Consider the following 19,930-nt stretch of genomic DNA (forward strand, 5'->3'; position numbering starts at 1 on the left):
AGTCCCCCCCTTACTGTAAACTCTCCCTCTCTGGCTCTTTATCCATCTTCCTCCTGTCCTTCACACCCTTAATTTCATAGTCTCTGCTTCCTCTTTTATACTAATTCTACTCATCATTAACCTCCGCCATTACATTCCTCCTAACATCATTTCAACTCCCTCTTTTAAGTCCTCTACATTCATTCCCTCTCCCCATGTTCTTCCTCCTCTCCAACACTCCCTCTCCGCTGCCATCTCTTACTAGTGAAGCGTCTCTTGGCGATGAGTTTCTCCAGTGTGCCGTTGAGCACTAGGACCTGGAGGGCGTATTCCTGGCTGGAGTCCAGACCTGCCACTGTAGCCCGGCCACGCGTGGTCGTCAGCATCAGCTCCGGCTGGGGAACCTCTGGAGGACAGAGACATGAACACATCACAGACCGTCTCTCAGATTGTTACAGAAGTGAGAGAGCAACTGATAGACAGACCACATATACAGCTGGTGTTACCACAACAAATGGTAGAAAGAGATAGTGAGCAGAAGAAAAATTAAAGCTGACAAAAAGATGTGCAGCGTTTTTTATAAAAAGGCAACAAATCGACAAGGATGAGAGACGACTTATCTGTTGTTCTATAAAAATAATGTGTGAGTCACGACCCAGAAGGTGGTTGGATAAGCCATAGCATATCTCCCTAAGCTATCAGGTGAGAGCCTCCACAGCCAGGTGTGTTCACGCTGCAGCAGCCAAAACATCAAAAAGATCTATTGTTCCTTGAGGCTTTGTTAACAACATCAACTGAGCCAGATATACTATACTCCTTTTCCCTCTTCGAGCCCACTGCCAAATCTCTTCATCGTCCCCATCTCTCCAAATTCCCTAATGTCTCCTTGTGCTTCTTCCATAGTGGTCCCCTCCGCTCTTGCTCTGTTCCCCCCTATCTCCTCATCTCCCTCTAGAGAGCTGCAGGGTAAGCAGGCATGTCTCATGTCTGTTTCACTGTTAACCGTATCTGAGTCTTACTATCACAGACCTGTCTGGACACAGCTATGACAGAGAACTGGAGATAAAGCAAAAAGATTATATGACAGTGAGAAACAAATGTGGAAGGGGGGGGGGGGGGTGGAAAGAGAGCTGACACAATGAGAAAATACTCTTATGAAATAATGTTACACACCTATTTATTATATAACATGAGAATGTAAAGTAAAGAGAGTTGTATAAGTAGAACAAAGGAGAGAGACGTCTAGCTAAACAGAGTAGCAGGGCAGCCCTTGTACCCTGTGGCTCTGTCAGCTTGACCGGTGAACGGTTTCCAACTAAATTAGAGCGAGGTGTTTACTAGCCAGTGGCCAGTGCTTTGATCAACTCTGGCTCCAGATGGCATGGAGTTAAGTGGGAGGGACAGCATGGCAGCTTTATTGTGGAGAACAGGCAGCTGGGTGGGAAATTGTAGGGTGCTGGAAAATCATTCAAAAAGAGGCAAATAAAAGAAACACAATGGAAAATAATTTGAGGCACTTACCTATAGTTAATTCACTTTAATTTGGGTAATTATATACTGTACATAAGTACAAGGCAGTTAACCCACTGTTCCTAGGCCATCACTGTAAATAAGAATTTGTTCTTAACTGACTTGCCTAGTTAAATAAATGTTAAATACATTTTTTTAAAAGTGGTCTTGGTTAAATATGTAATCCGTAGTATCGTAGGGGAAAACAGCACCACTGTCCGCCAACATAGCCGTTGTTATTGATTTTGTTTACAAACCAGGTGGGGTGCATCGCTAATCAGGGTGAAAAAAATGCTGTACATATGCTGCTGTTCTAACACGCGTGCAATGACTTCAGAGAGAAAGAAACACTGTTGTTTTAATATCGCAAACGGACGTGACAGTTTCACCATTAAGGATTCCAGCTTCGAGTCATTGTGACCCAACATTGTCAACTCTTAGTTAGATTCAACCTCACAGTACACACCAGTACTGCTGTCTCACCTGAGATGGGCTTCACGCGGACCTTGTATCCCTGGACCGGCCCCTCAGCCTCCTTCCACTTCATCTGCAGCCGATCCTGAGACAGCACTGTCAGCTTCAGACGCCCTGCAGTGGAGCCAACACACACGCGCACCCAAGTTAGGAATAGGTCCACATCTAACATCAAATCAATCCGACAAATCAGACTGCTATTCAGAAGTATACCCGCCACAGCACAGAACAAAACAATCAACTTGTGATTGGAGCAACAGATTTGTGTCTCACACAGACAAAAGCATAATCAACACGAGGCACTTGAAACGTGAACATCTATGCAATGATTACTTGTTGTGAGAGACCAACTGAGCTGTGTATCTGCTGTGGAAGTGATTCTGGGTACGAGTATGGCGGTGAACTTGGCAATGGGTGGTTGTGGTGGGCTGTTCTAAGATCAAAGGAATTCCCCCCCCCAAAATGAATTTATTAGTAGGTTCTAAACCTTTTTCAGACAACCAATTTTGGAGCAGGAGCCGCCCGTCCCTCTTCCTCCTTCACTAATCAAATCAGTCTCTTGTTTTCAGGTCATCTACATAATTTCCAACGGGGGATTCCCAACAATCCTCTTCTTTCATGTGTCACTCTCTGTCCTCCTCTCTCCTCTCCAGCTGCCCCTGTCTGCTCAAAGCAGGCCTTGTGTTCTCCACTGGGATAGCAAGAGGAACAGGAAATCCGTTTAGGGCCTTAGGTTGAAGGTCAGTTTGAAGGCACCTTATACACAACGTCATGGGGAAAACCGAAGACATAGAAGAGGAGTGAAGATATGAATCATAGCACTTCCTGTTAATGCCTGACTTTAGGCACAGTCTTCATTCAGGGAGGTGGGGGCTGGGACAGGGGTAAGGGGCAAGGGTCTCTGTTCACATGGAAATGCTTTAGTAGTGTCCCCCTGTCTCTGCATCTAGTTCTGGCAGAGGATCAGAGGGGATCTGGAGACTGGGGTCAATGCCCCGCACTCCCATGAATAACAACAACAGCCCAGAGATCAGTCATCACTGCACTGGGAGCTCTGAAGGAGCAATGTTGCATACTGATAATGAAACATAAAAAAAGGTACACTGAAAAACCTGGCAAAATTAATTGTTTTGTTTAAACCCATGACTAATATCAGCCAATAATATTATCCGGTCATTATTATATTATATGATTATCGAACATAAACAGCTTAGTGTGTGTGTGGGCAACAAAAAGGAGTGAATGAGTTCACATTAGTGTCCTGGGAGTTTGTGTAATTGCTAACATGAGTCTGCATGTCAGACATTTACATGTCAGTCTAGAGAGATTGCACAATGCCAGGGGATTTGTATGCTTCTACAGCTAGAACAAAACATCTATTGAATACTACGGTCACATGGTACAAACATGATCTGATACATAGTAGTGATGATGTATTAGTAATGAAGTACATGGTACCTTGGCTATGGACTCCAGAGTTCATTAGCACCAGGAGAGTGACCAGGTAAGGCACCATCAGCGCTGGGCAGCCAGGTCGGAGGCAGTGAAGAGGCATGACGACTAAAACATAGAAACCTGAAAAAGGAAGGCAAACAATGGTCATAGCTCATAGCTAATAGTATAGTTAAAAACGATTTGATTATTGCCAATATTGGTGAGTACTGTGCGTAGGTCAAAACCTGTGGGAGCACAAATGAGAGTGTTGAAAGCCATTTTGTCAAACTTGAATCTCGAAGAAACTCACTTAAGCAAATGGTTAGGCAGGTAGTGTGGCTAGGACAGGCACAATTACCGTATAGCCAACAGTTATGGATGAAGACAGTGATTAAAATAAAATAAGTCATAACTGTAAAAGAAAATATGCTGAATTTCTTTGAGAACAAACAGCGACTGAAGATGGGTCGTCACTAGTTACCACAACGTCATAAATCCTGCCTATTTCTTAAAATCAGATTTGAAACCGAACCACACTGCTAACCTTAAATTAAGACCAAAAAGCACATTTTTGTTTTCATGATTTTTTATGATAGAGCCAATTTTGACTTTGTGGCTGCACCATCTAGTGGAAACCCTGAAGACGTGATGCCCGAGCATTTGTGTGGTTGAGTCCGTTTCGACCTTAATAACCTGTTAGGGCTAGGGGGCAGTATTTGCACGGCTGGATAAAAAAATGTACCCGATTTAATCTGGTTACTAATCCTACCCAGTAACTAGAATATGCATATACTTATTATATATGGATAGAAAACACCCTAAAGTTTCTAAAACTGTTTGAATGGTGTCTGTGAGTATAACAGAACTCATTTGGCAGGCAAAACCCTGAGACATTTTCTGACAGGAAGTGGATACCTGATGTGTTGTATTACCTTTAAACCTACGCCATTGAAAAACACAGGGGCTGAGGAATATTTTGGCACTTCCTATTGCTTCCACTAGATGTCACCAGCCTTTACAAAGTGTTTTGAGTCTTCTGGAGGGAGATCTGACCGAACAAGAGCCATGGAACGATGATGGCCCATTAGACACCTGGCGCGCGAGTTCATGTTGGGTACCCTCGTTCCAATACGTTATAAAAGAGAATGCATTCGTCCACCTTGAATATTATTCATGTTCTGGTTAAAAAAGGCCCTAATGATTTATGCTATACAACGTTTGACATGTTTGAACGAACGTAAATATATTTTTTCCCCTCGTTCATGACGAGAAGTCCGGCTGGCTTAGATCATGTGCTAACAAGACGGAGATTTTTGGACATAAATGATGAGCTTTTTTGAACAAAACTACATTCGTTATGGACCTGTGATACCTGGAAGTGACATCTGATGAAGAGAATCAAAGGTAATGGATTATTTACATAGTATTTTCGATTTTAGATCTCCCCAACATGACGGCTAGTCTGTATCGCAACGCGTATTTTTCTGGGCGCAGTGCTCAGATTATTGCAAAGTGTGATTTCCCAGTAAGGTAATTTTTTAAATCTGGCAAGTTGATTGCGTTCAAGAGATGTAAATCTATAATTCTTTAAATGACAATATAATATTTTACCAATGTTTTCTAATTTGAATTATTTAATTTGTGGTGCTGACTTGACTGCCGGTTATTGGAGGGAAACGATTTCCTCAACATCAATGCCATAGTAAAACGCTGTTTTTGGATATAAATATGAACTTGATAGAACTAAAAATGCATGCATTGTCTAACATAATGTCCTAGGAGTGTCATCTGTTGGAGATTGTAAAAGGTTAGTGCATCATTTTAGCTGGTTTTATGGTTTTGGTGACCCTGTCTTTGAATTGACAAAACATTACACACAACTCTTGTAAATGTACTGTCCTAACATACTCTAAATTTATGCTTTCGCCGTAAAACCTTTTTGAAATCGTAAAACGTGGTTAGATTAAGGAGATGTTTATCTTTCAAAGGGTGTAAAATAGTTGTATGTTTGAAAAATTTGAATTTTGACATTTATTTGGATTCAAATTTGCCGCTCTTGAAATGCACCTGCTGTTGATGGAGTGCACCACGGGTGGGACGCTTGCGTCCCACCTAGCCCATAGAGGTTAACATCGACTCCTAACAACCAAGTTTATGTCTGTAATCAAGGTTCAGAGGATCACTCCAATATGGTATCCTTCCGCTCGTTACGATACATTCAAAGTAAGAATTTCAGATTAGTCCCGGGTACCGGGTAGTGCTGCGGTTGACCCCATTAAACACGGCCCTCTCCAGACCTGGTTGGCGGCAGCAGCATTGACGCGATAGTACCTAGCAAGTGCTAGACGACGTCCAACTGGCCGAGGCACACATTTTATCAAGGGGAACTCCTCGGAGCAGGACCCACGATGTAGCTACTCCTCTAGTAGAATGTGCCACCACAGCAGACAGCAAAGAACAGCCGGCCAGCTGATACGCTGTAGTAATAGTATCCACAATACAATGCGAGAGTCTCTTTCAGTGGAGTTCTGTAGATGAGCCTGTGAACATAACACACGAACAGCTTAGTCTGTGTAACGTGCAGTTGAAGTCGGAAGTTTACATAGGTTGGAGTCATTAAAACCACATTTTTCAACCACTCCACAAATTTCTTGTTAACAAACTATAGTTTTGGCAAGTTGGTTAGGACATCTACTTTGTGCATGACAAATGATTTTTAAAACAATTGTTTACAGACTTAATCACAATTACAGTGGGTCAGACGATTACATACACTAAGTTGACTGTGCCTTTAAAGAGCTTGGAAAACTCCTTGAAAATGATGTCATGGCTTTAGAAGCTTCTGTTAGGCTAATTGACATCATTTGAGTCAATTGGAGGTGTACCTGTGGATGCATTTCAAGGCCTACCTTCAAACTCAGTGCCTCTTTGCTTGACATCATGGGAAAATCAAAAGAAATCAGCCAAGACCTCAGGAAAAAAACTGTAGACCTCCACAAGTCTGGTTCATCCTTGGGAGCAACTTCCAAACGCCTGAAGGTACCACGTTCATCTGTACAAACAGTAGTACGCAAGTATAAACAACATGGGACCACGCAGCCGTCATACCGCTCAGGAAGGAGACGCGTTCTGTCTCCTAGAGATGAACGTACTTTTGTGCGAAAAGTGCTATTCAATCCCAGAACAACAGCAAAGGACCTTGTGAAGATGCTGGAGGAAACAGGTACAAAAGTATCTATATCCACAGTAAAACGAGTCCTATATCAACATAACCTGAAAGGCCGCTCAGCAAGGAAGAAGCCACTGCTCCAAAACCGCCATAAAAAAGCCAGACTATGGTTTGCAACTCAGATGGGGACAAAGATCGTACTTTGAGAAATGTCCTCTGGTCTGATGAAACTAAAAATAGAACTGTTCGGCTATAATGACCATCGTTATGGTTGGAGGAAAAAGGGGGATGCTTGCAAGCCGAAGAACACCATCCCAACCGTGAAGCGCGGGGGTGGCCAGCATCATGTTGTTGGGGTGCTTTGCTGCAGGAGGGACTGGTGCACTTCACAAAATAGATGGCATCATGAAAAAGGAAAATGTTGTGGATATATTGAAGTAACATCAAGACATCAGTCAGGAAGTTAAAGCTTGGTTGCAAATGGGTCTTCCAAATGGACAATAACCCCAAGCATACTTCCAAAGTTGTGGCAAAATGGCTTAAGAACAACAAAGTCAAGGTATTGGAGTGGCCATCACAAAGCCCTGACCTCAATCCTATAGAAAATTTGTGGGCAGAACTGAAAAAGTGTGTGCGAGCAAGGAGGCCTACAAACCTGACTCAGTTACACCAGCTCTGTCAGGAGGAATGGGCCAAAATTCACCCAACTTATTGTGGGAAGCTTGTGGAAGGCTACCCAAAACATTTGACCCATGTTAAATAATTTAAAGGCAATGCTACCAAAAACTAATTGAGTGTATGTAAACTTCTGACCCACTGGGAATGTGATGAAAGAAATAAAAGCTGAAATAAATAATTCTCTCTACTATTATTCTGACAGTTCACATTCTTAAAATAAAAAATGCTGATCCTAACTGACCTAAAACAGGGAATTTTACTAGGATTAAATGTCAGGAATTGTGAAAAACTGAGTTTAAATGTATTTGTGTAAACTTCTGACTTCAACTGTAAGTGTCTAGTGTCCTCACTGGGTTCAGCACACTTGGGGAAAAATCCAGCGGACAAATGTAAGTGCCGGTTCACATGTCTGTCAGACACGACCTTCGGCAAGAAAGAGTGGTTAGGCCATAGGATAACACTCCCTTTGTCTGCACCCACTCTGAAACATTCAGCACTCACTGAAAGAGCATGAAGTTCACTAACCATCTTAGTGGAGGTAATAGCCAACAGGAATGCCACCTTCATGGAAAGGTGCTTCAAAGACGCTAACCCCAGGAGCTTGAAGGGTGGCCTAGCAAGTACTGATAGCGCCACATCAAGGTCCCAGTTTGGCACTGAGCGGGCCTTAGTAGACGTCTGCATCCAGCTCCCTTCACAAATTTTGGAGAGCAATGGGTGGCCATCGTCATGGCACGCCGAAATTATAGCCAAATACACTCTCAAAGTAGACGCCGCTCGGCCCGCATCAATCAGTGATTGTAAAAAGTGTAAAACCGTTTGTACATTACACGACTCGGGGCAATATTATGACCCTCACACCAAGTACAGAATATGCCCCACCGCATTTGATACATGTTGGTGGAGAAAGACCTGGCGTTCTACAACGTGTTCACCACATTGTCCTGAATGCCTACACTTGCGCATTTACACATCTCAGGGGCCAAGCCAAAAGCTAGAAGTGGAGTGGATCCGGATGCCAGAGCATCCCCGAGCCTGAGAGTGCAGGTCGGGTCTCAGCAGCAGTTGCCATGGGGTCCCAGAAAGGAGAGACAACAGGAGTCTGAACCATGGTTGTCTCGGCCAGTATGGGGCCATCAGGAGCAGCCGGTGGCCCTTCAAACTGGCCCTGTCTAGCGTAGCTCTGATCAAGGGAAATGGTGGGAATGCATAAAGTGTTGTTGCCGGCCAAACCCAGAGGGCCTGGAGGGTCCTACATCAAAAACCAGCTGGGACAATGAGTGTTCTCCTGAGATGCAAACAAGTCCACCTGCGCTCTCCTAAACCTTTCCCACAGCTATAACACCACCTGAGGGTGTAGACTCCAGTCCCCCTCCGGCAGGCCATTTCTCAAAAACATGTCCGCTGCCCGGTTCAAGACCCCAGGGATGTGCGCTGCCCGCTGTAACGCTGAGTGTGTCTGAGCCCACATCAAGTGCTACCGAGCCATTTCGTGGCGGTGCCGTGATCTCAGTCCCCCCTGGAGATTGATATACTCCACTATTGTGCCGTTGTCCGATTTGACCAGGACATGCTTCCCCTCCAAGTAGGGCAGGAACTGTTGGAGTGCCAGGCGAACCGCCCTGAGCGCCATTGATGTGCTTGCCACTCCATGGGGGGCTCCAGCGTCAGCTTGCTGCCATACCTCTGAACACTGCCCCACAACCTACTGGCGAAGCATCGGTGCACACTTGCTCCCGGTGGTGGACTGTGTTCAATATCAGTTCCTCCAACAGCAAGGTGTGAGAGTCTGAAATTGTTATTCAGAATGTGTCCTGCCGCGTATAAGGATATCATATTGGAGTGACCCAATATGGGGGGGGCTTTACTTGGCTCATCACACTCTAGCGACTCCTTGTGGTGTGCCGGGCGCCATCAGGCTGACCTCGGTTGTCAGTTGAATGGCGTTTCCTCCGACACATTGGTGCAGCTGGCTTCCGTGTTAAAGCGGGCGGGTGTTAAGAAGCGCGGTTAGGCGGGTCATGTTTCGGAGGACGCATGACTCCACCTTCACCTCCTGAGCCCGCAGCGGTGAGACAAGATCAAAATTGGGGAGAAAAAGGGGGTAAAATACCCAACCAATATTGTTTTGATTCTAGCGACAAGTTCAGCTACTTTTCAGGCTGCCTTTGGGGAGTTAACACAAAGGGTTTAAGCAACTTTTCCCACTCAAGAGTGAGAGAAGCTGTCTGTCCAACACAAGTCACAGCAACGGCACACACACAGGCAGAGAAGCACAAGGGGAGGGCGGGTGTGCGGCGGGAGAGGCAAAAAAAATTCTACGTCGGGAATCGCAGGAAGGAAAATTGGTAAAAATGTCATTTAGCGACAAATCTAGGAGCCAATAATGGATCTCACTGAAAAACTGTTGGCAACACTGAGCTAACGGTCGTTTACCGCCGAACTGCGCATGTGCAGGCCGTCAATCTAAGTTGAATATTTTTGGGCCAATTATGCCCCGCTACAACACAGCCTGGGATTGAACCCGGTCTGTAGTGACGCCTCTAGCACTGTGATGCAGTGACTTAGACCGCTGCGCAACTCAGGAGGCCTATGAAGTTGAATTTGACTAAAATTTCAACATGTCAGTTTGTGACTTTCATGTGGTTGGAGTAATAACATGTTCAACTACTTAAGACATTGTCTTGAATCTAGGTTGTGCCTTTTAGATTTTGAGAATATTAACAACTAAAGGAAGACTTTTCTCTTGGTAAATTTTCACTTCTCTTTTTGACTTCCCAAACCCCAGCCTGGTCTGCTTCGCAAGTGTTCCCGGAAGTCCCACGATGTTGCCTCGCTGGGTTTAGAAACAGCACACATAAAAACAGAATCAATAGAACAGGCTTGGAACCTTTAACCCCGGCAATTTGACTGTTACAATAGACGTGGTGAAGGTCTCAATGGAACTTGACCAAAACAATGGAATTGCCATAGAAAACACCTGGGGGAAAAGAGCCATGGGGGAAAGATCCCAAGTCTCCTCATTGCCCACCAGCAAAATTAGTCTAGATTTAGGCTATTGTTTATGTGTATTTTACACTATGTTGAGGTAAAAAATCAGAGTATAATGCTTGTATGGATGTCAACCCTGACACATGTTCATGTCACCTTTACCATTCAACTGCATTACAGTTAAAAACAACTGACTACCATTAACGATTTCTGTATGCTAGCTATGCTAACCAGTTTATACGAACGGGAGTTCGTATTTAGCAGTCACTTCTTCTAAACCTGAAAAGGGACAACTTCTGCATGTTATGCAGCAAAAACACACCAAAATATAAAAATTGGCCTTACGTAAGCACATTGTGTCCCATTCCACAACCTAAATCATGACAGATTCTACGAAAATCCTACATGGTGCGTAGGTAAAAATCACTGGGGAAGCCAAGACAATAAAAAGCCATATTAGTTTATTCGCCACCGTGATTTACAATAAGGCCGTGACAACAGTCACAGTGGCGGAATAAATTCAACTACACATACATTTTTTCATCACAAAACCGGAGAGCCACATTGGTCTGGATAAGTCCACAAGACAAATACTGCACTTAAAACAGTTGACCTGCAGCATGGTCAAGAAAGTTAATGTATTCGACAGTTTACTCTACAACTACTGATTTAGAACCTCAGAGTTACCGCAAGTCAGCACAAAGACAACAGGACCACTGTCTCCGCTCTTCCAGCACCATTTCAACTTAAACATAATCAAATCAACAAGGTAATATTATCCTCAGTTTAATACACTGAAAACAAACTTGGACACCAAAACGGTCTATGTCTCTGTCATTCAGTACACCTTTCATTTTTGTTTTCATAGACTAGCAATCATTTTAGCTAGGTAGCCTAACTTCCTCACATGGGCAAAAATGAACCAGCTAAGTTAGCTAGCTAGTTAGTTAATGTGAGCCCACTAGGCTACATATTGACCTTCAATCATCTCAGGTCAGTGGAAAAATATGCAAATGTATGGTTAGATCAGAATCGCCATCATAATCATTGGCCTGTACAGAGAATTCCACAAGTCCAAATCTCCATCCATGGATTAGGAAAGGGCCGATTTAGAACATGCGTAAAAAAATATATACATATATACACAGAACAAAAATATGAAACGCAACATGTAAAGTGATAGTCCCATGTTTCATGAGCTGAAATAAAATATCTCAAATGTTTCATTCACACAAAAAGCTTGTCTCAAATTTTTTGCACAAATTAGTTTACATCCCTGTTAGTGAGCATTTATCAAGATAATCCATCCGACAGGTGTGGCATATCAAGAAGCTGATTAAACAGCATGCTCACTTAAAGGAGGAATTTGGGTTGGGGGAAATAAAAGGCCACTCTAAAATGTGCAGTTTTGTCACACAACACAATGCCACAGAGGTCTCAAGTTTTGAAGGAGCATGCAATTGGCATGCTGACTGCAGGAATATCCACTAGAGCTGTTACCAGAAAATTGAATGTTCATTTCTCTACCATAAGCCACTTCCACCATCGTTTTAGAGAATTTGGCAGTACGTCCAACTGGCCGCACAACCGCAGACCATGTGGAACCACACCAGCCAAGGACCTCTACATCTGGCTTCTTCACCTGTGGGATCATCTGAGACCAGCCATCTGGACAGCTGATGAAACAGTGGGTTTGCACAACCTGTGTTTGACAGTTTGTGCAGAAATTCTGTCTCCGGGAAGCTCATCTGCGTTCTTGTCGACCTAGCCTGGGTCTTGACCTGATTGCAATTTGGCATCGGAACCGACTTCAGTGTGCAAATGCTCACCTTTGATGGCCACTGGCACGCTGGAGAAGTGTGCCTTACGGATGAATCCCGGTTTCAACTGTATCGGACAGATGGCTGACAGCGTGTATGTCATTGTGTGGGCGAGCAGTTTGCGGATGTCAATTTTGTGAACAGAGTGCCCCATGGTGGCAGTGGGGTTATGGTATGGGCAGGCATAAGCCACGGACAACAAATACAATTGCATTTTATCAATGGCAATTTGGATGCACAAAGATACCGTGACGAGATCCTGAGGCCCATTGTCATGCCATTCATCTGCCACCATCAGGTGATGGCGTTTCTGCATGATAATGGACGGTCCTTTGTCGCAAGGGTCTGTACACAATTCCTGGAAGCTGAAAACATCCCTGTTCTTCCATGGCCTACATACTCAGCAGACATGTCACTCATTGAACATGTTTGGAAAGCTCTGGATTGATGTGTACAACAGCGCGTTCCAGTTCCCGCCAATATCCAGAAACTTCGCACAGCCATCGAAGAAGAGTGGGACAACATTCCACAGACAGAGATGTGTTTCACTGCATGAGGCAAATAGTGGTCACACCAGATACTGACCAATGCCCCTATCTTTTTTTTAAAGGTATCTGTGACCAACAGATGCATATCTGTATTCCCAGTCAAGTGAAATACATAGATTAGGGCGTAATTAATCTGTTTAAATTGACTGAGTTCCTTATATGAACTGTAACTCAGTAAAATCTTTGAAATTGAAGCCTGTTATATTTATATTTTTGTTCAGTATATACAGTACCAGTCAAAAGTTGACACCTACTCATTGCTGGGTTTTTGTTTATTTTTACTACATTGTAGAATAATAGTTAAAGACATCAAAACTATGAAATAACACATGTAGTAACCAAAGAAGTGTTAAACAAATCAAACATTTTTTATATTTGAGATTCTTCATAGTAGCCACGCTTTGCCTTGATGATAGCTTTGCACACTCTCGGCATTCTCTCAACCAGCTTCATGAGGTAGTCACCTGGAATGCATTTCAATAACAGGTGTGCCTTGTTAAAAGTTAATTTGTGTAATTTCTTTCCTACTTAATGCGTTTGAGCCAATCAGTTGTGTTGTGACAAGGTATGGGTGGTATACAGATGATGGTATTTTACCAAATAGGGCTAAGTCAATATTATGGCAAGAACAGCTCAAATAAGTAAATAGAAACGACATGCCATCATTACTTTAAGACATGAAGATCAGTCAATCTGGAAATGTTCAAGAACTTTGAAAGTTTCTTTGTGCAGTCGCAAAAACCAAGCACTATGATGAAACTGGCTCTCATGAGGACCACCACAGGAAAGGAAGACCCAGAGTTACCTCTGCTGCAGACGATAATTTTATTAGAGTTACCAGCCTCAGAAGACACAGCCCAAATAAATGCTTCACAGAGTTCAAGTAACAGAGACATCAACATCAACTGTTCAAAGGAGACTGTGTGAATCAGGCCTTCATGGTTGAATTGTTGCAAAGAAACCACTACTAAATGACACCATTAAGAAAAAGACGCATGATTTGGCCAAGAAAAACGAGCAATGGCCCTACCAAGCAAAAAGGCAGTAACTGCTCATAGCGTGGAACTGAGAAAAATTGCTATTATTTACCTTGGTTTCACAGTAACTTTATGCAGTCACTGCTAATATGACCCCCACAATAGAGGCAGGATACTTGTCCACATGATTAAGCATGTATTTAAAGTAGCAAAAATTACATTAACTAATTTGACCAAATGAGCAGTTACTGCCTTTTTGCTTGGTAGGGCAGATCTGTCCTATGGTCTGGAGTCCAAATTGGAGATTTTTGGTTCCAGCCGTCGTGTCTTTCTAAAACGCAGAGTAGAAGAACGGATAATCTCCGCATGTGTGGCTCCCACTGTGAAGCATGGAGGAGGAGGTGTGATGGTGCTTTGCTGGTGACACTGTCAGTGATTTATTTAGAATTCAAGGCACACTTAACCAGCATGGCTACCACAGCATTCTGCAGCGATACGCCAGATCATCTGGTTTGCGCTTAATGGGCCTATCATTTGTTTTTCAATAGGACAATAAACCTACTATAGATCGACAGATTAATCGGCATGGTCGATTAATAAGGGCCGATTTCAAGTTCATAACAATCGCTAGTGTGCATTTTTGGATGCCAATTATGGCCGATTTAATTGCAATCCACGAGGAGACTGCGTGGCAAGCTGACCACCTGTTACGCAAGTGCAGCAAGGAGCCAAGGTAAGTTGCTAGCTAGCATTAAACGCATCTTATAAAAACCAATAATTCTTAACATAATCACAAGTTAACCTAGTAATATCATCAACCATGTGTAGTTAACTAGCTTGTCCTGCGTTGCATATAATTAATATGGTGCCTGTTAATTTATCATCGAATCACAGCCTACTCCGCCAAACGGGTGATGTTTAACAAAAGCGCATTCACGTCAGGGTATATGCAGCAGTTTGGGCCGCCTGGCTCGTTGCGAACTGTGTGAAGACCATTTCTTCTTAACGAAGACCGTAATTAATTTACCAGAATTTTACATAATTATGACATAACATTGAAGGTTGTGCAAAGTAACAGCAATATTTAGACTTAGGGTTGCCACCCGTTCGATAAAATAAGGAACGGTTCCGTATTTCACTGAAAGAATAAACGTTTTGTTTTCGAAATGATAGGTCATTAATATGGTCAAATCCAGAAACTAAGGCTTGTATTTCTGTGTATTTATTATATTAAGTCTATGATTTGATAGAGCAGTCTGACTGAGCGGTGGAAGGCAGCAGCAGGCTTGTAAGCATTCATTCAAACAGCACTTTCCTGCGTTTGCCAACAGCTCTACGCAATGCTTGAAGCACAGCGCTGTTTATGACTTCAAGCCTATCAACTCCCGAGATTAGGCTGGTAATACTATAGTGCCTATAAGAACATTGAATAGTCAAAGGTATATGAAATACAAATGGTATAGAAAGAAATAGTTCTATAATTCCTACAACCTAAAACGTCTTAACTGGGAATACTGAAGAACTGTGAATATTGAACCACCAGCTTTCATATGTTCTCATGTTCTGAGCAAGGAACTTAAACGTTAGCTTTTTTTACATGGCACATATTGCACTTTTACTTTCTTCTCCAACATTGTATTTTTGCATTATTTAAACCAAATTAAACATGTTTCATTATTTATTTGAGACTAAATAGATTTTATGTATTATATTAAAATAAGTGTTCATTGCTCATTCAGTATTGTTGTAATTGTCATTATTACAAAAATATATACATTTAAATAGAAAAGAAAAAATTTGAAAAGAATTTGAAAAAATGTGTTAAAATATTTAAAATAAAGAAATTTTAAAAAATTAAAGGAAATTTTTTTTTTTATAAATTAAGGAAAAAAAAAATATATATATATCAAAAAATTATAATAAAAATCGCCCAATTAATCGTGATCAGCTTTTTTTGGTCCTCCAATAACCAGTATCGGCGTTGAAAAATCTTAAATCGGTCGACCTCTAAACCAAACACACCTCCAGGCTGTGTGAGGGCTGTTTGACCAAGAAGGAGAGTGATGCAGTGCTGCATCAAATGACCTGGCCTCCACAGGCACCCGACCTCAACCAAATTGAGATGATTAGGGATGAGTTGGACTGCAGAGTGAAGGAAAAGCAGCCAACAAGTGCTCAGCATATGGGAACTCTTTCAAGACTGTTGGAAAAGCATTTCAGGTGATGCTGGTTCAGAGAATGCCAAGAGTGTGCAAAGCTGTCATCAAGGCAAAGGGTGGCTACTTTGAAGAATCTCAAATATTTATATATATTTTGATTTGTTGAACAGTCTTTTTGGTTACACATAATTCCATATGTGTTCTTTCATAGTTTTGATGTCTTCACTATTAGGGTTGCACATTTTGGGGAATATTCAGGAGGTGGAAACTTGCCATGGGAATATATGGAAATTAACAGAAAATATATGAATATTAAATGAATATTAATACCATTTAAAATGTAGATTTTTTTTGCATTGGATATATTTACCATATCATATGGAGACAGAAACATAAACCTTTTACATTATCATAAGTAAACAATTGTAAATGCTTAAATCCTTCCAATAGAAATAAAAATAAAAACATTGTTATGAATTGAACTTTATTTAAATGAGTTGACACTTCACATTGGATGATTTCACTGACCAACAAAAGAAAGGGAATATTGATGATCCCAACGATCCATCTCCCAAAAACATTTTCAACATATATCTGTAAAATGATAGTCTAGAAACTAAAGCTTTGGTTGTCTTCCTCTCAGGCTTCCATGTCTTCTCCCTAGACCTCCTCAATGTCCTCCACTTGAACATCAGTCTGAGGCCTCATCTTCACTACTTTCCAACCTCATTGTCATGCTCAAAAAGCCTCAAATTCGCCCGGATGGCCACCAATTTTTCAACCCTTGTATTGGTCAGCCTGTTGCGTGCTTTGGTGTGTGTGTTCCCAAACAAGGACCAGTTGCACTCATGTTGGTGGGATTTGGAGGATGATGGAAGCAACAGGAAAAAGAGCCTCAGATCTACAAAGTCCCTTCCACCAGGTGGCTGATGAGATACAGCTGAAGTCGGAAGTTTACATACACTTAGGTTGGAGTCATTAAAACTCGTTATTCAACAACTCCACAAATTTCTTGTTAACAAACTATAGTTTTGACAAGTCGGTTAGGACATCTACTTTTTGGAGAAATGTCCTCTGGTCTGATGAAAAAAAATAGAACTGTTCGGCCATAATGACCATCGTTATGTTTGGAAGAAAAAGGGGGAGGTTTGCAAGCCGAAGAACACCATCCCAACCGTGAAGCGCAGGGGTGGCAGCATCATGTTGTGGGGTGCTTTGCTGCAGGAGGGACTGGTGCACTTCACACAATAGATGGCATCATGAGAAAGGAAAATTATGTGGATATGTTGAAGCAACATCTCAAGACATCAGTCAGGAAGTTAAAGCTTGGTCGCAAACGGGTCTTCCAAATGGACAATGACCACAAGCATACTTCTAAAGTTGTGGCAAAATGGCTTAAGGACAACAATGTCAAGGTATTGGAGTGGCCATCACAAAGCCCTGACCTCAAATCTATAGAAAATGTGTGGGCAGAACTGAAAAAGCGTGTGCGAGCAAGGAGGCCTACAAACCTGACTCAGTTACACCAACTCTGTCAGGAGGAATGGGCCAAAATTCACCCAACTCATTGTGGGAAGCTTGTGGAAGGCTACCAGAAACATTTCACCCAAGTTAAATAATTTAAAGGCAACGCTACCAAACGCTAATTGAGTCTATGTAAACTTCTAACCCACTGGGAATGTGATGAAAAAAATAAAAGCTGAAATAAATAATTCTCTCTACTATTATTCTGACATTTCACATTCTTAAAATAAAGTGGTGATCCTAACTGACCTAAAACAGGGAATTTTTACTGGGATTAAATGTCAGGAATTGTGAAATACTGAGTTTAAATGTATTTGGCTAAGGTGTATGTAAACTTACGACTTCAATTGTACATGCATGCATACACACACATATTTTTTTTTATCCCAGCCCCCGTCCCCGCAGGAGGCCTTTTGCCTTTTGGTAAGCCGTCATTGTAAATAAGAATTTGTTCTTAACTGACTTGCCTAGTTAAATAAAATAAATAAATACATTTCTACAAAACCCTTGAATGAGTAAACTTTTGACTGGTTCGGCGCGCATATATTTTATTTTAATATATATTTTTATTTCATTTTAATTATATTTTTTTAAACGCTATTCGAACGGTTATTATGGTGACAGCAGTCATTTGGCTGGCCAATTACCATCATCCTTAATACCAGGACCATCACTGCCCCAAGTGTCCCTCGCTTTTCCAATGGGAACATTGAAAATGCTGAATCCCACTGACACCAAGGCCAGTACAGATGCTTAAATACTGTCTGCCCGCCATTAGGACAGCCCTCTAATTTGAATGGTCTAATTCCACAGACAGACACCACTCTAAGACCCATTATACTGCAGGTGTCTGACTGAGGTAGGAGACAGGGAGGGGCATCAGAGCTGGGTCACCAGCATCAAAGCATGCAGTCATGTGAGGCTGATAACATGAAGAGACACTAAACTGAGAGGACAGCTGTGTGTGTGTGTATCAGGAAACTGTTGGGTGCATGTTTAGGCATGCAATGGGCACCAGTCCACACGAAAAACTGTGTTCAACAACCATTTTTAAATGTCAAAATATTCCGTAATATTATTTTACCCTCTTCTGCAGAAGTCAAAGGCCTAGCTTACATATGACAACTATTTTCCTATATATGTGTACAGTACACTCATCCTTTCCAGCCAGAGGGTGTTGACATGTAGCTACTTGTCTGATTGTCGTAAAACTTTATGTTTCGTCACACTGGGGTAGAGGGCAAATCAATCGACGGTTCTGTTGTATTTCTTCCATACTTCTTGTCTGTCAGACACTGGACAGAACAAAGTAGGCCTACGGTTATGCAATGAAAACTGTTCTCCTGTGCATACCAGAAAGAGGAAAATAATGGTCTATACTAGAAATAATGGTCTATACTAGAAATAAGGTGTCATACTGCCAGTGCTTGCTCTCTCACAAAACAGCTTTTGGTGACTATTGTTAGGCCCAGCTCTCTGGTTCCAAGTCAAACATGCTGACCATGACCCTCCTTTGGGAAGCACCTATCCGTGCTGCAACTTTGTTTAATGCCTTTTCACATAACTACCGGTACCTCTGACAACACCATGCCCCCACTTCTGACAGCAGTGTTGCAAGGCATGTTAACCACAACCCCAATAGAATTATTTGCCCAGGTGATTTCTTTGTTAATTAATTCCATACATACTTGCCTATTTCAGTAGACCTCGCAGGTGGATGGGGTCGCTTCCTATAAGCCTAGGGCGGGAGACACTACAAGGCATTTCATCACGGCCATACAATGTTGCTGAGATTTATCACTCCACCCCCGCCATTGAACTACATCCCGAGTTTCACACTCCTCTCAAAATAGAACCGATAAGCGATGTTGGGGCTGGGTTACATCTTTGTTTCAGTCTGTCTACCTGCACTATGCGAGTGAGAGAGCAAACCAGGCGCGACTGCGAAGCATGTTCTGTGACTCACCTACTATATCACGTAGGCTAATATAAACTAGATGTAGGCCTACAGTGTAACAATGAAGTAGCAACAATTTCACATGTTACAGAGCCAATCAGCCTACCTGGGGTCGCAAGTTACGTCCAGGTTATTCCTTCAGCGAGAGATGAGACTTTTGCATTCCAAAGGTGAGGATGTCAACAGGCAGAACTTCCGCTAGGACTGCTTTGCTCCCCCATCAAGTTCTATCTTCTGGAGTTGGGGATGAAATATGATCGTTCGACACTGCGGGCAGCCCTCCTACACCCGAACATGGGCGTGGTGCACTGTTTCAGAGACGTGTAAATTACCAAGAGAACAGCCCTTACTTTCATGTTTGACTTAACATGCCTAGTCAGATGCCTCTCCTCACTTAGCACATAAGAATAATGTTTAATAGAATATCGACATTATTTAATTCATTGTTTCCTTTGAACTTTAGTATACGTGCTGAAGCTGGGGTGCATGCGACCTGGGAAAAAAATGGGGCAACAGGCAGGTTAATACAGTATATGAAAGGCGAGAAAGTAATGTAAAAAAGTGTTGTTTTCTGAATAAGACTGAATAAGGGTTCTTACACAAAATAAACATTTACTGGACCAAAACACAACACCCAATGAAAACAGTAAATGGCAAATGCAAAAGTGAATGTAAACATTCATGGTCTACTCTGGTTATAAACCCAATAGA

The 19,930-nt window shown here is 42.3% G+C and overlaps 1 protein-coding gene across 1 annotated transcript in view; it reads right to left on the minus strand.

Annotated features, from left to right (window-relative positions):
* The window catches only part of col20a1 (collagen type XX alpha 1 chain), a 36,615-nt gene extending 17,109 nt beyond the window's left edge, over positions 1-19,506 (minus strand). Inside the window, exons 1-4 of the mRNA XM_014145949.2 lie at positions 19,326-19,506; positions 3,421-3,537; positions 1,972-2,076; positions 242-385 (exon numbers count right to left, since the gene is read on the minus strand). Of these exons, the coding sequence (XP_014001424.2) occupies positions 242-385; positions 1,972-2,076; positions 3,421-3,517 (346 nt within the window). The 5' untranslated portion in view covers positions 3,518-3,537; positions 19,326-19,506. The remainder of the gene's footprint in view (positions 1-241; positions 386-1,971; positions 2,077-3,420; positions 3,538-19,325) is intronic.
* Between the last annotated feature and the right edge of the window lie 424 nt (positions 19,507-19,930).

This window comes from Salmo salar, chromosome ssa15 (assembly GCF_905237065.1).
Source record: "Salmo salar chromosome ssa15, Ssal_v3.1, whole genome shotgun sequence".
Classification (NCBI taxonomy): Eukaryota; Metazoa; Chordata; class Actinopteri; order Salmoniformes; family Salmonidae; genus Salmo; species Salmo salar.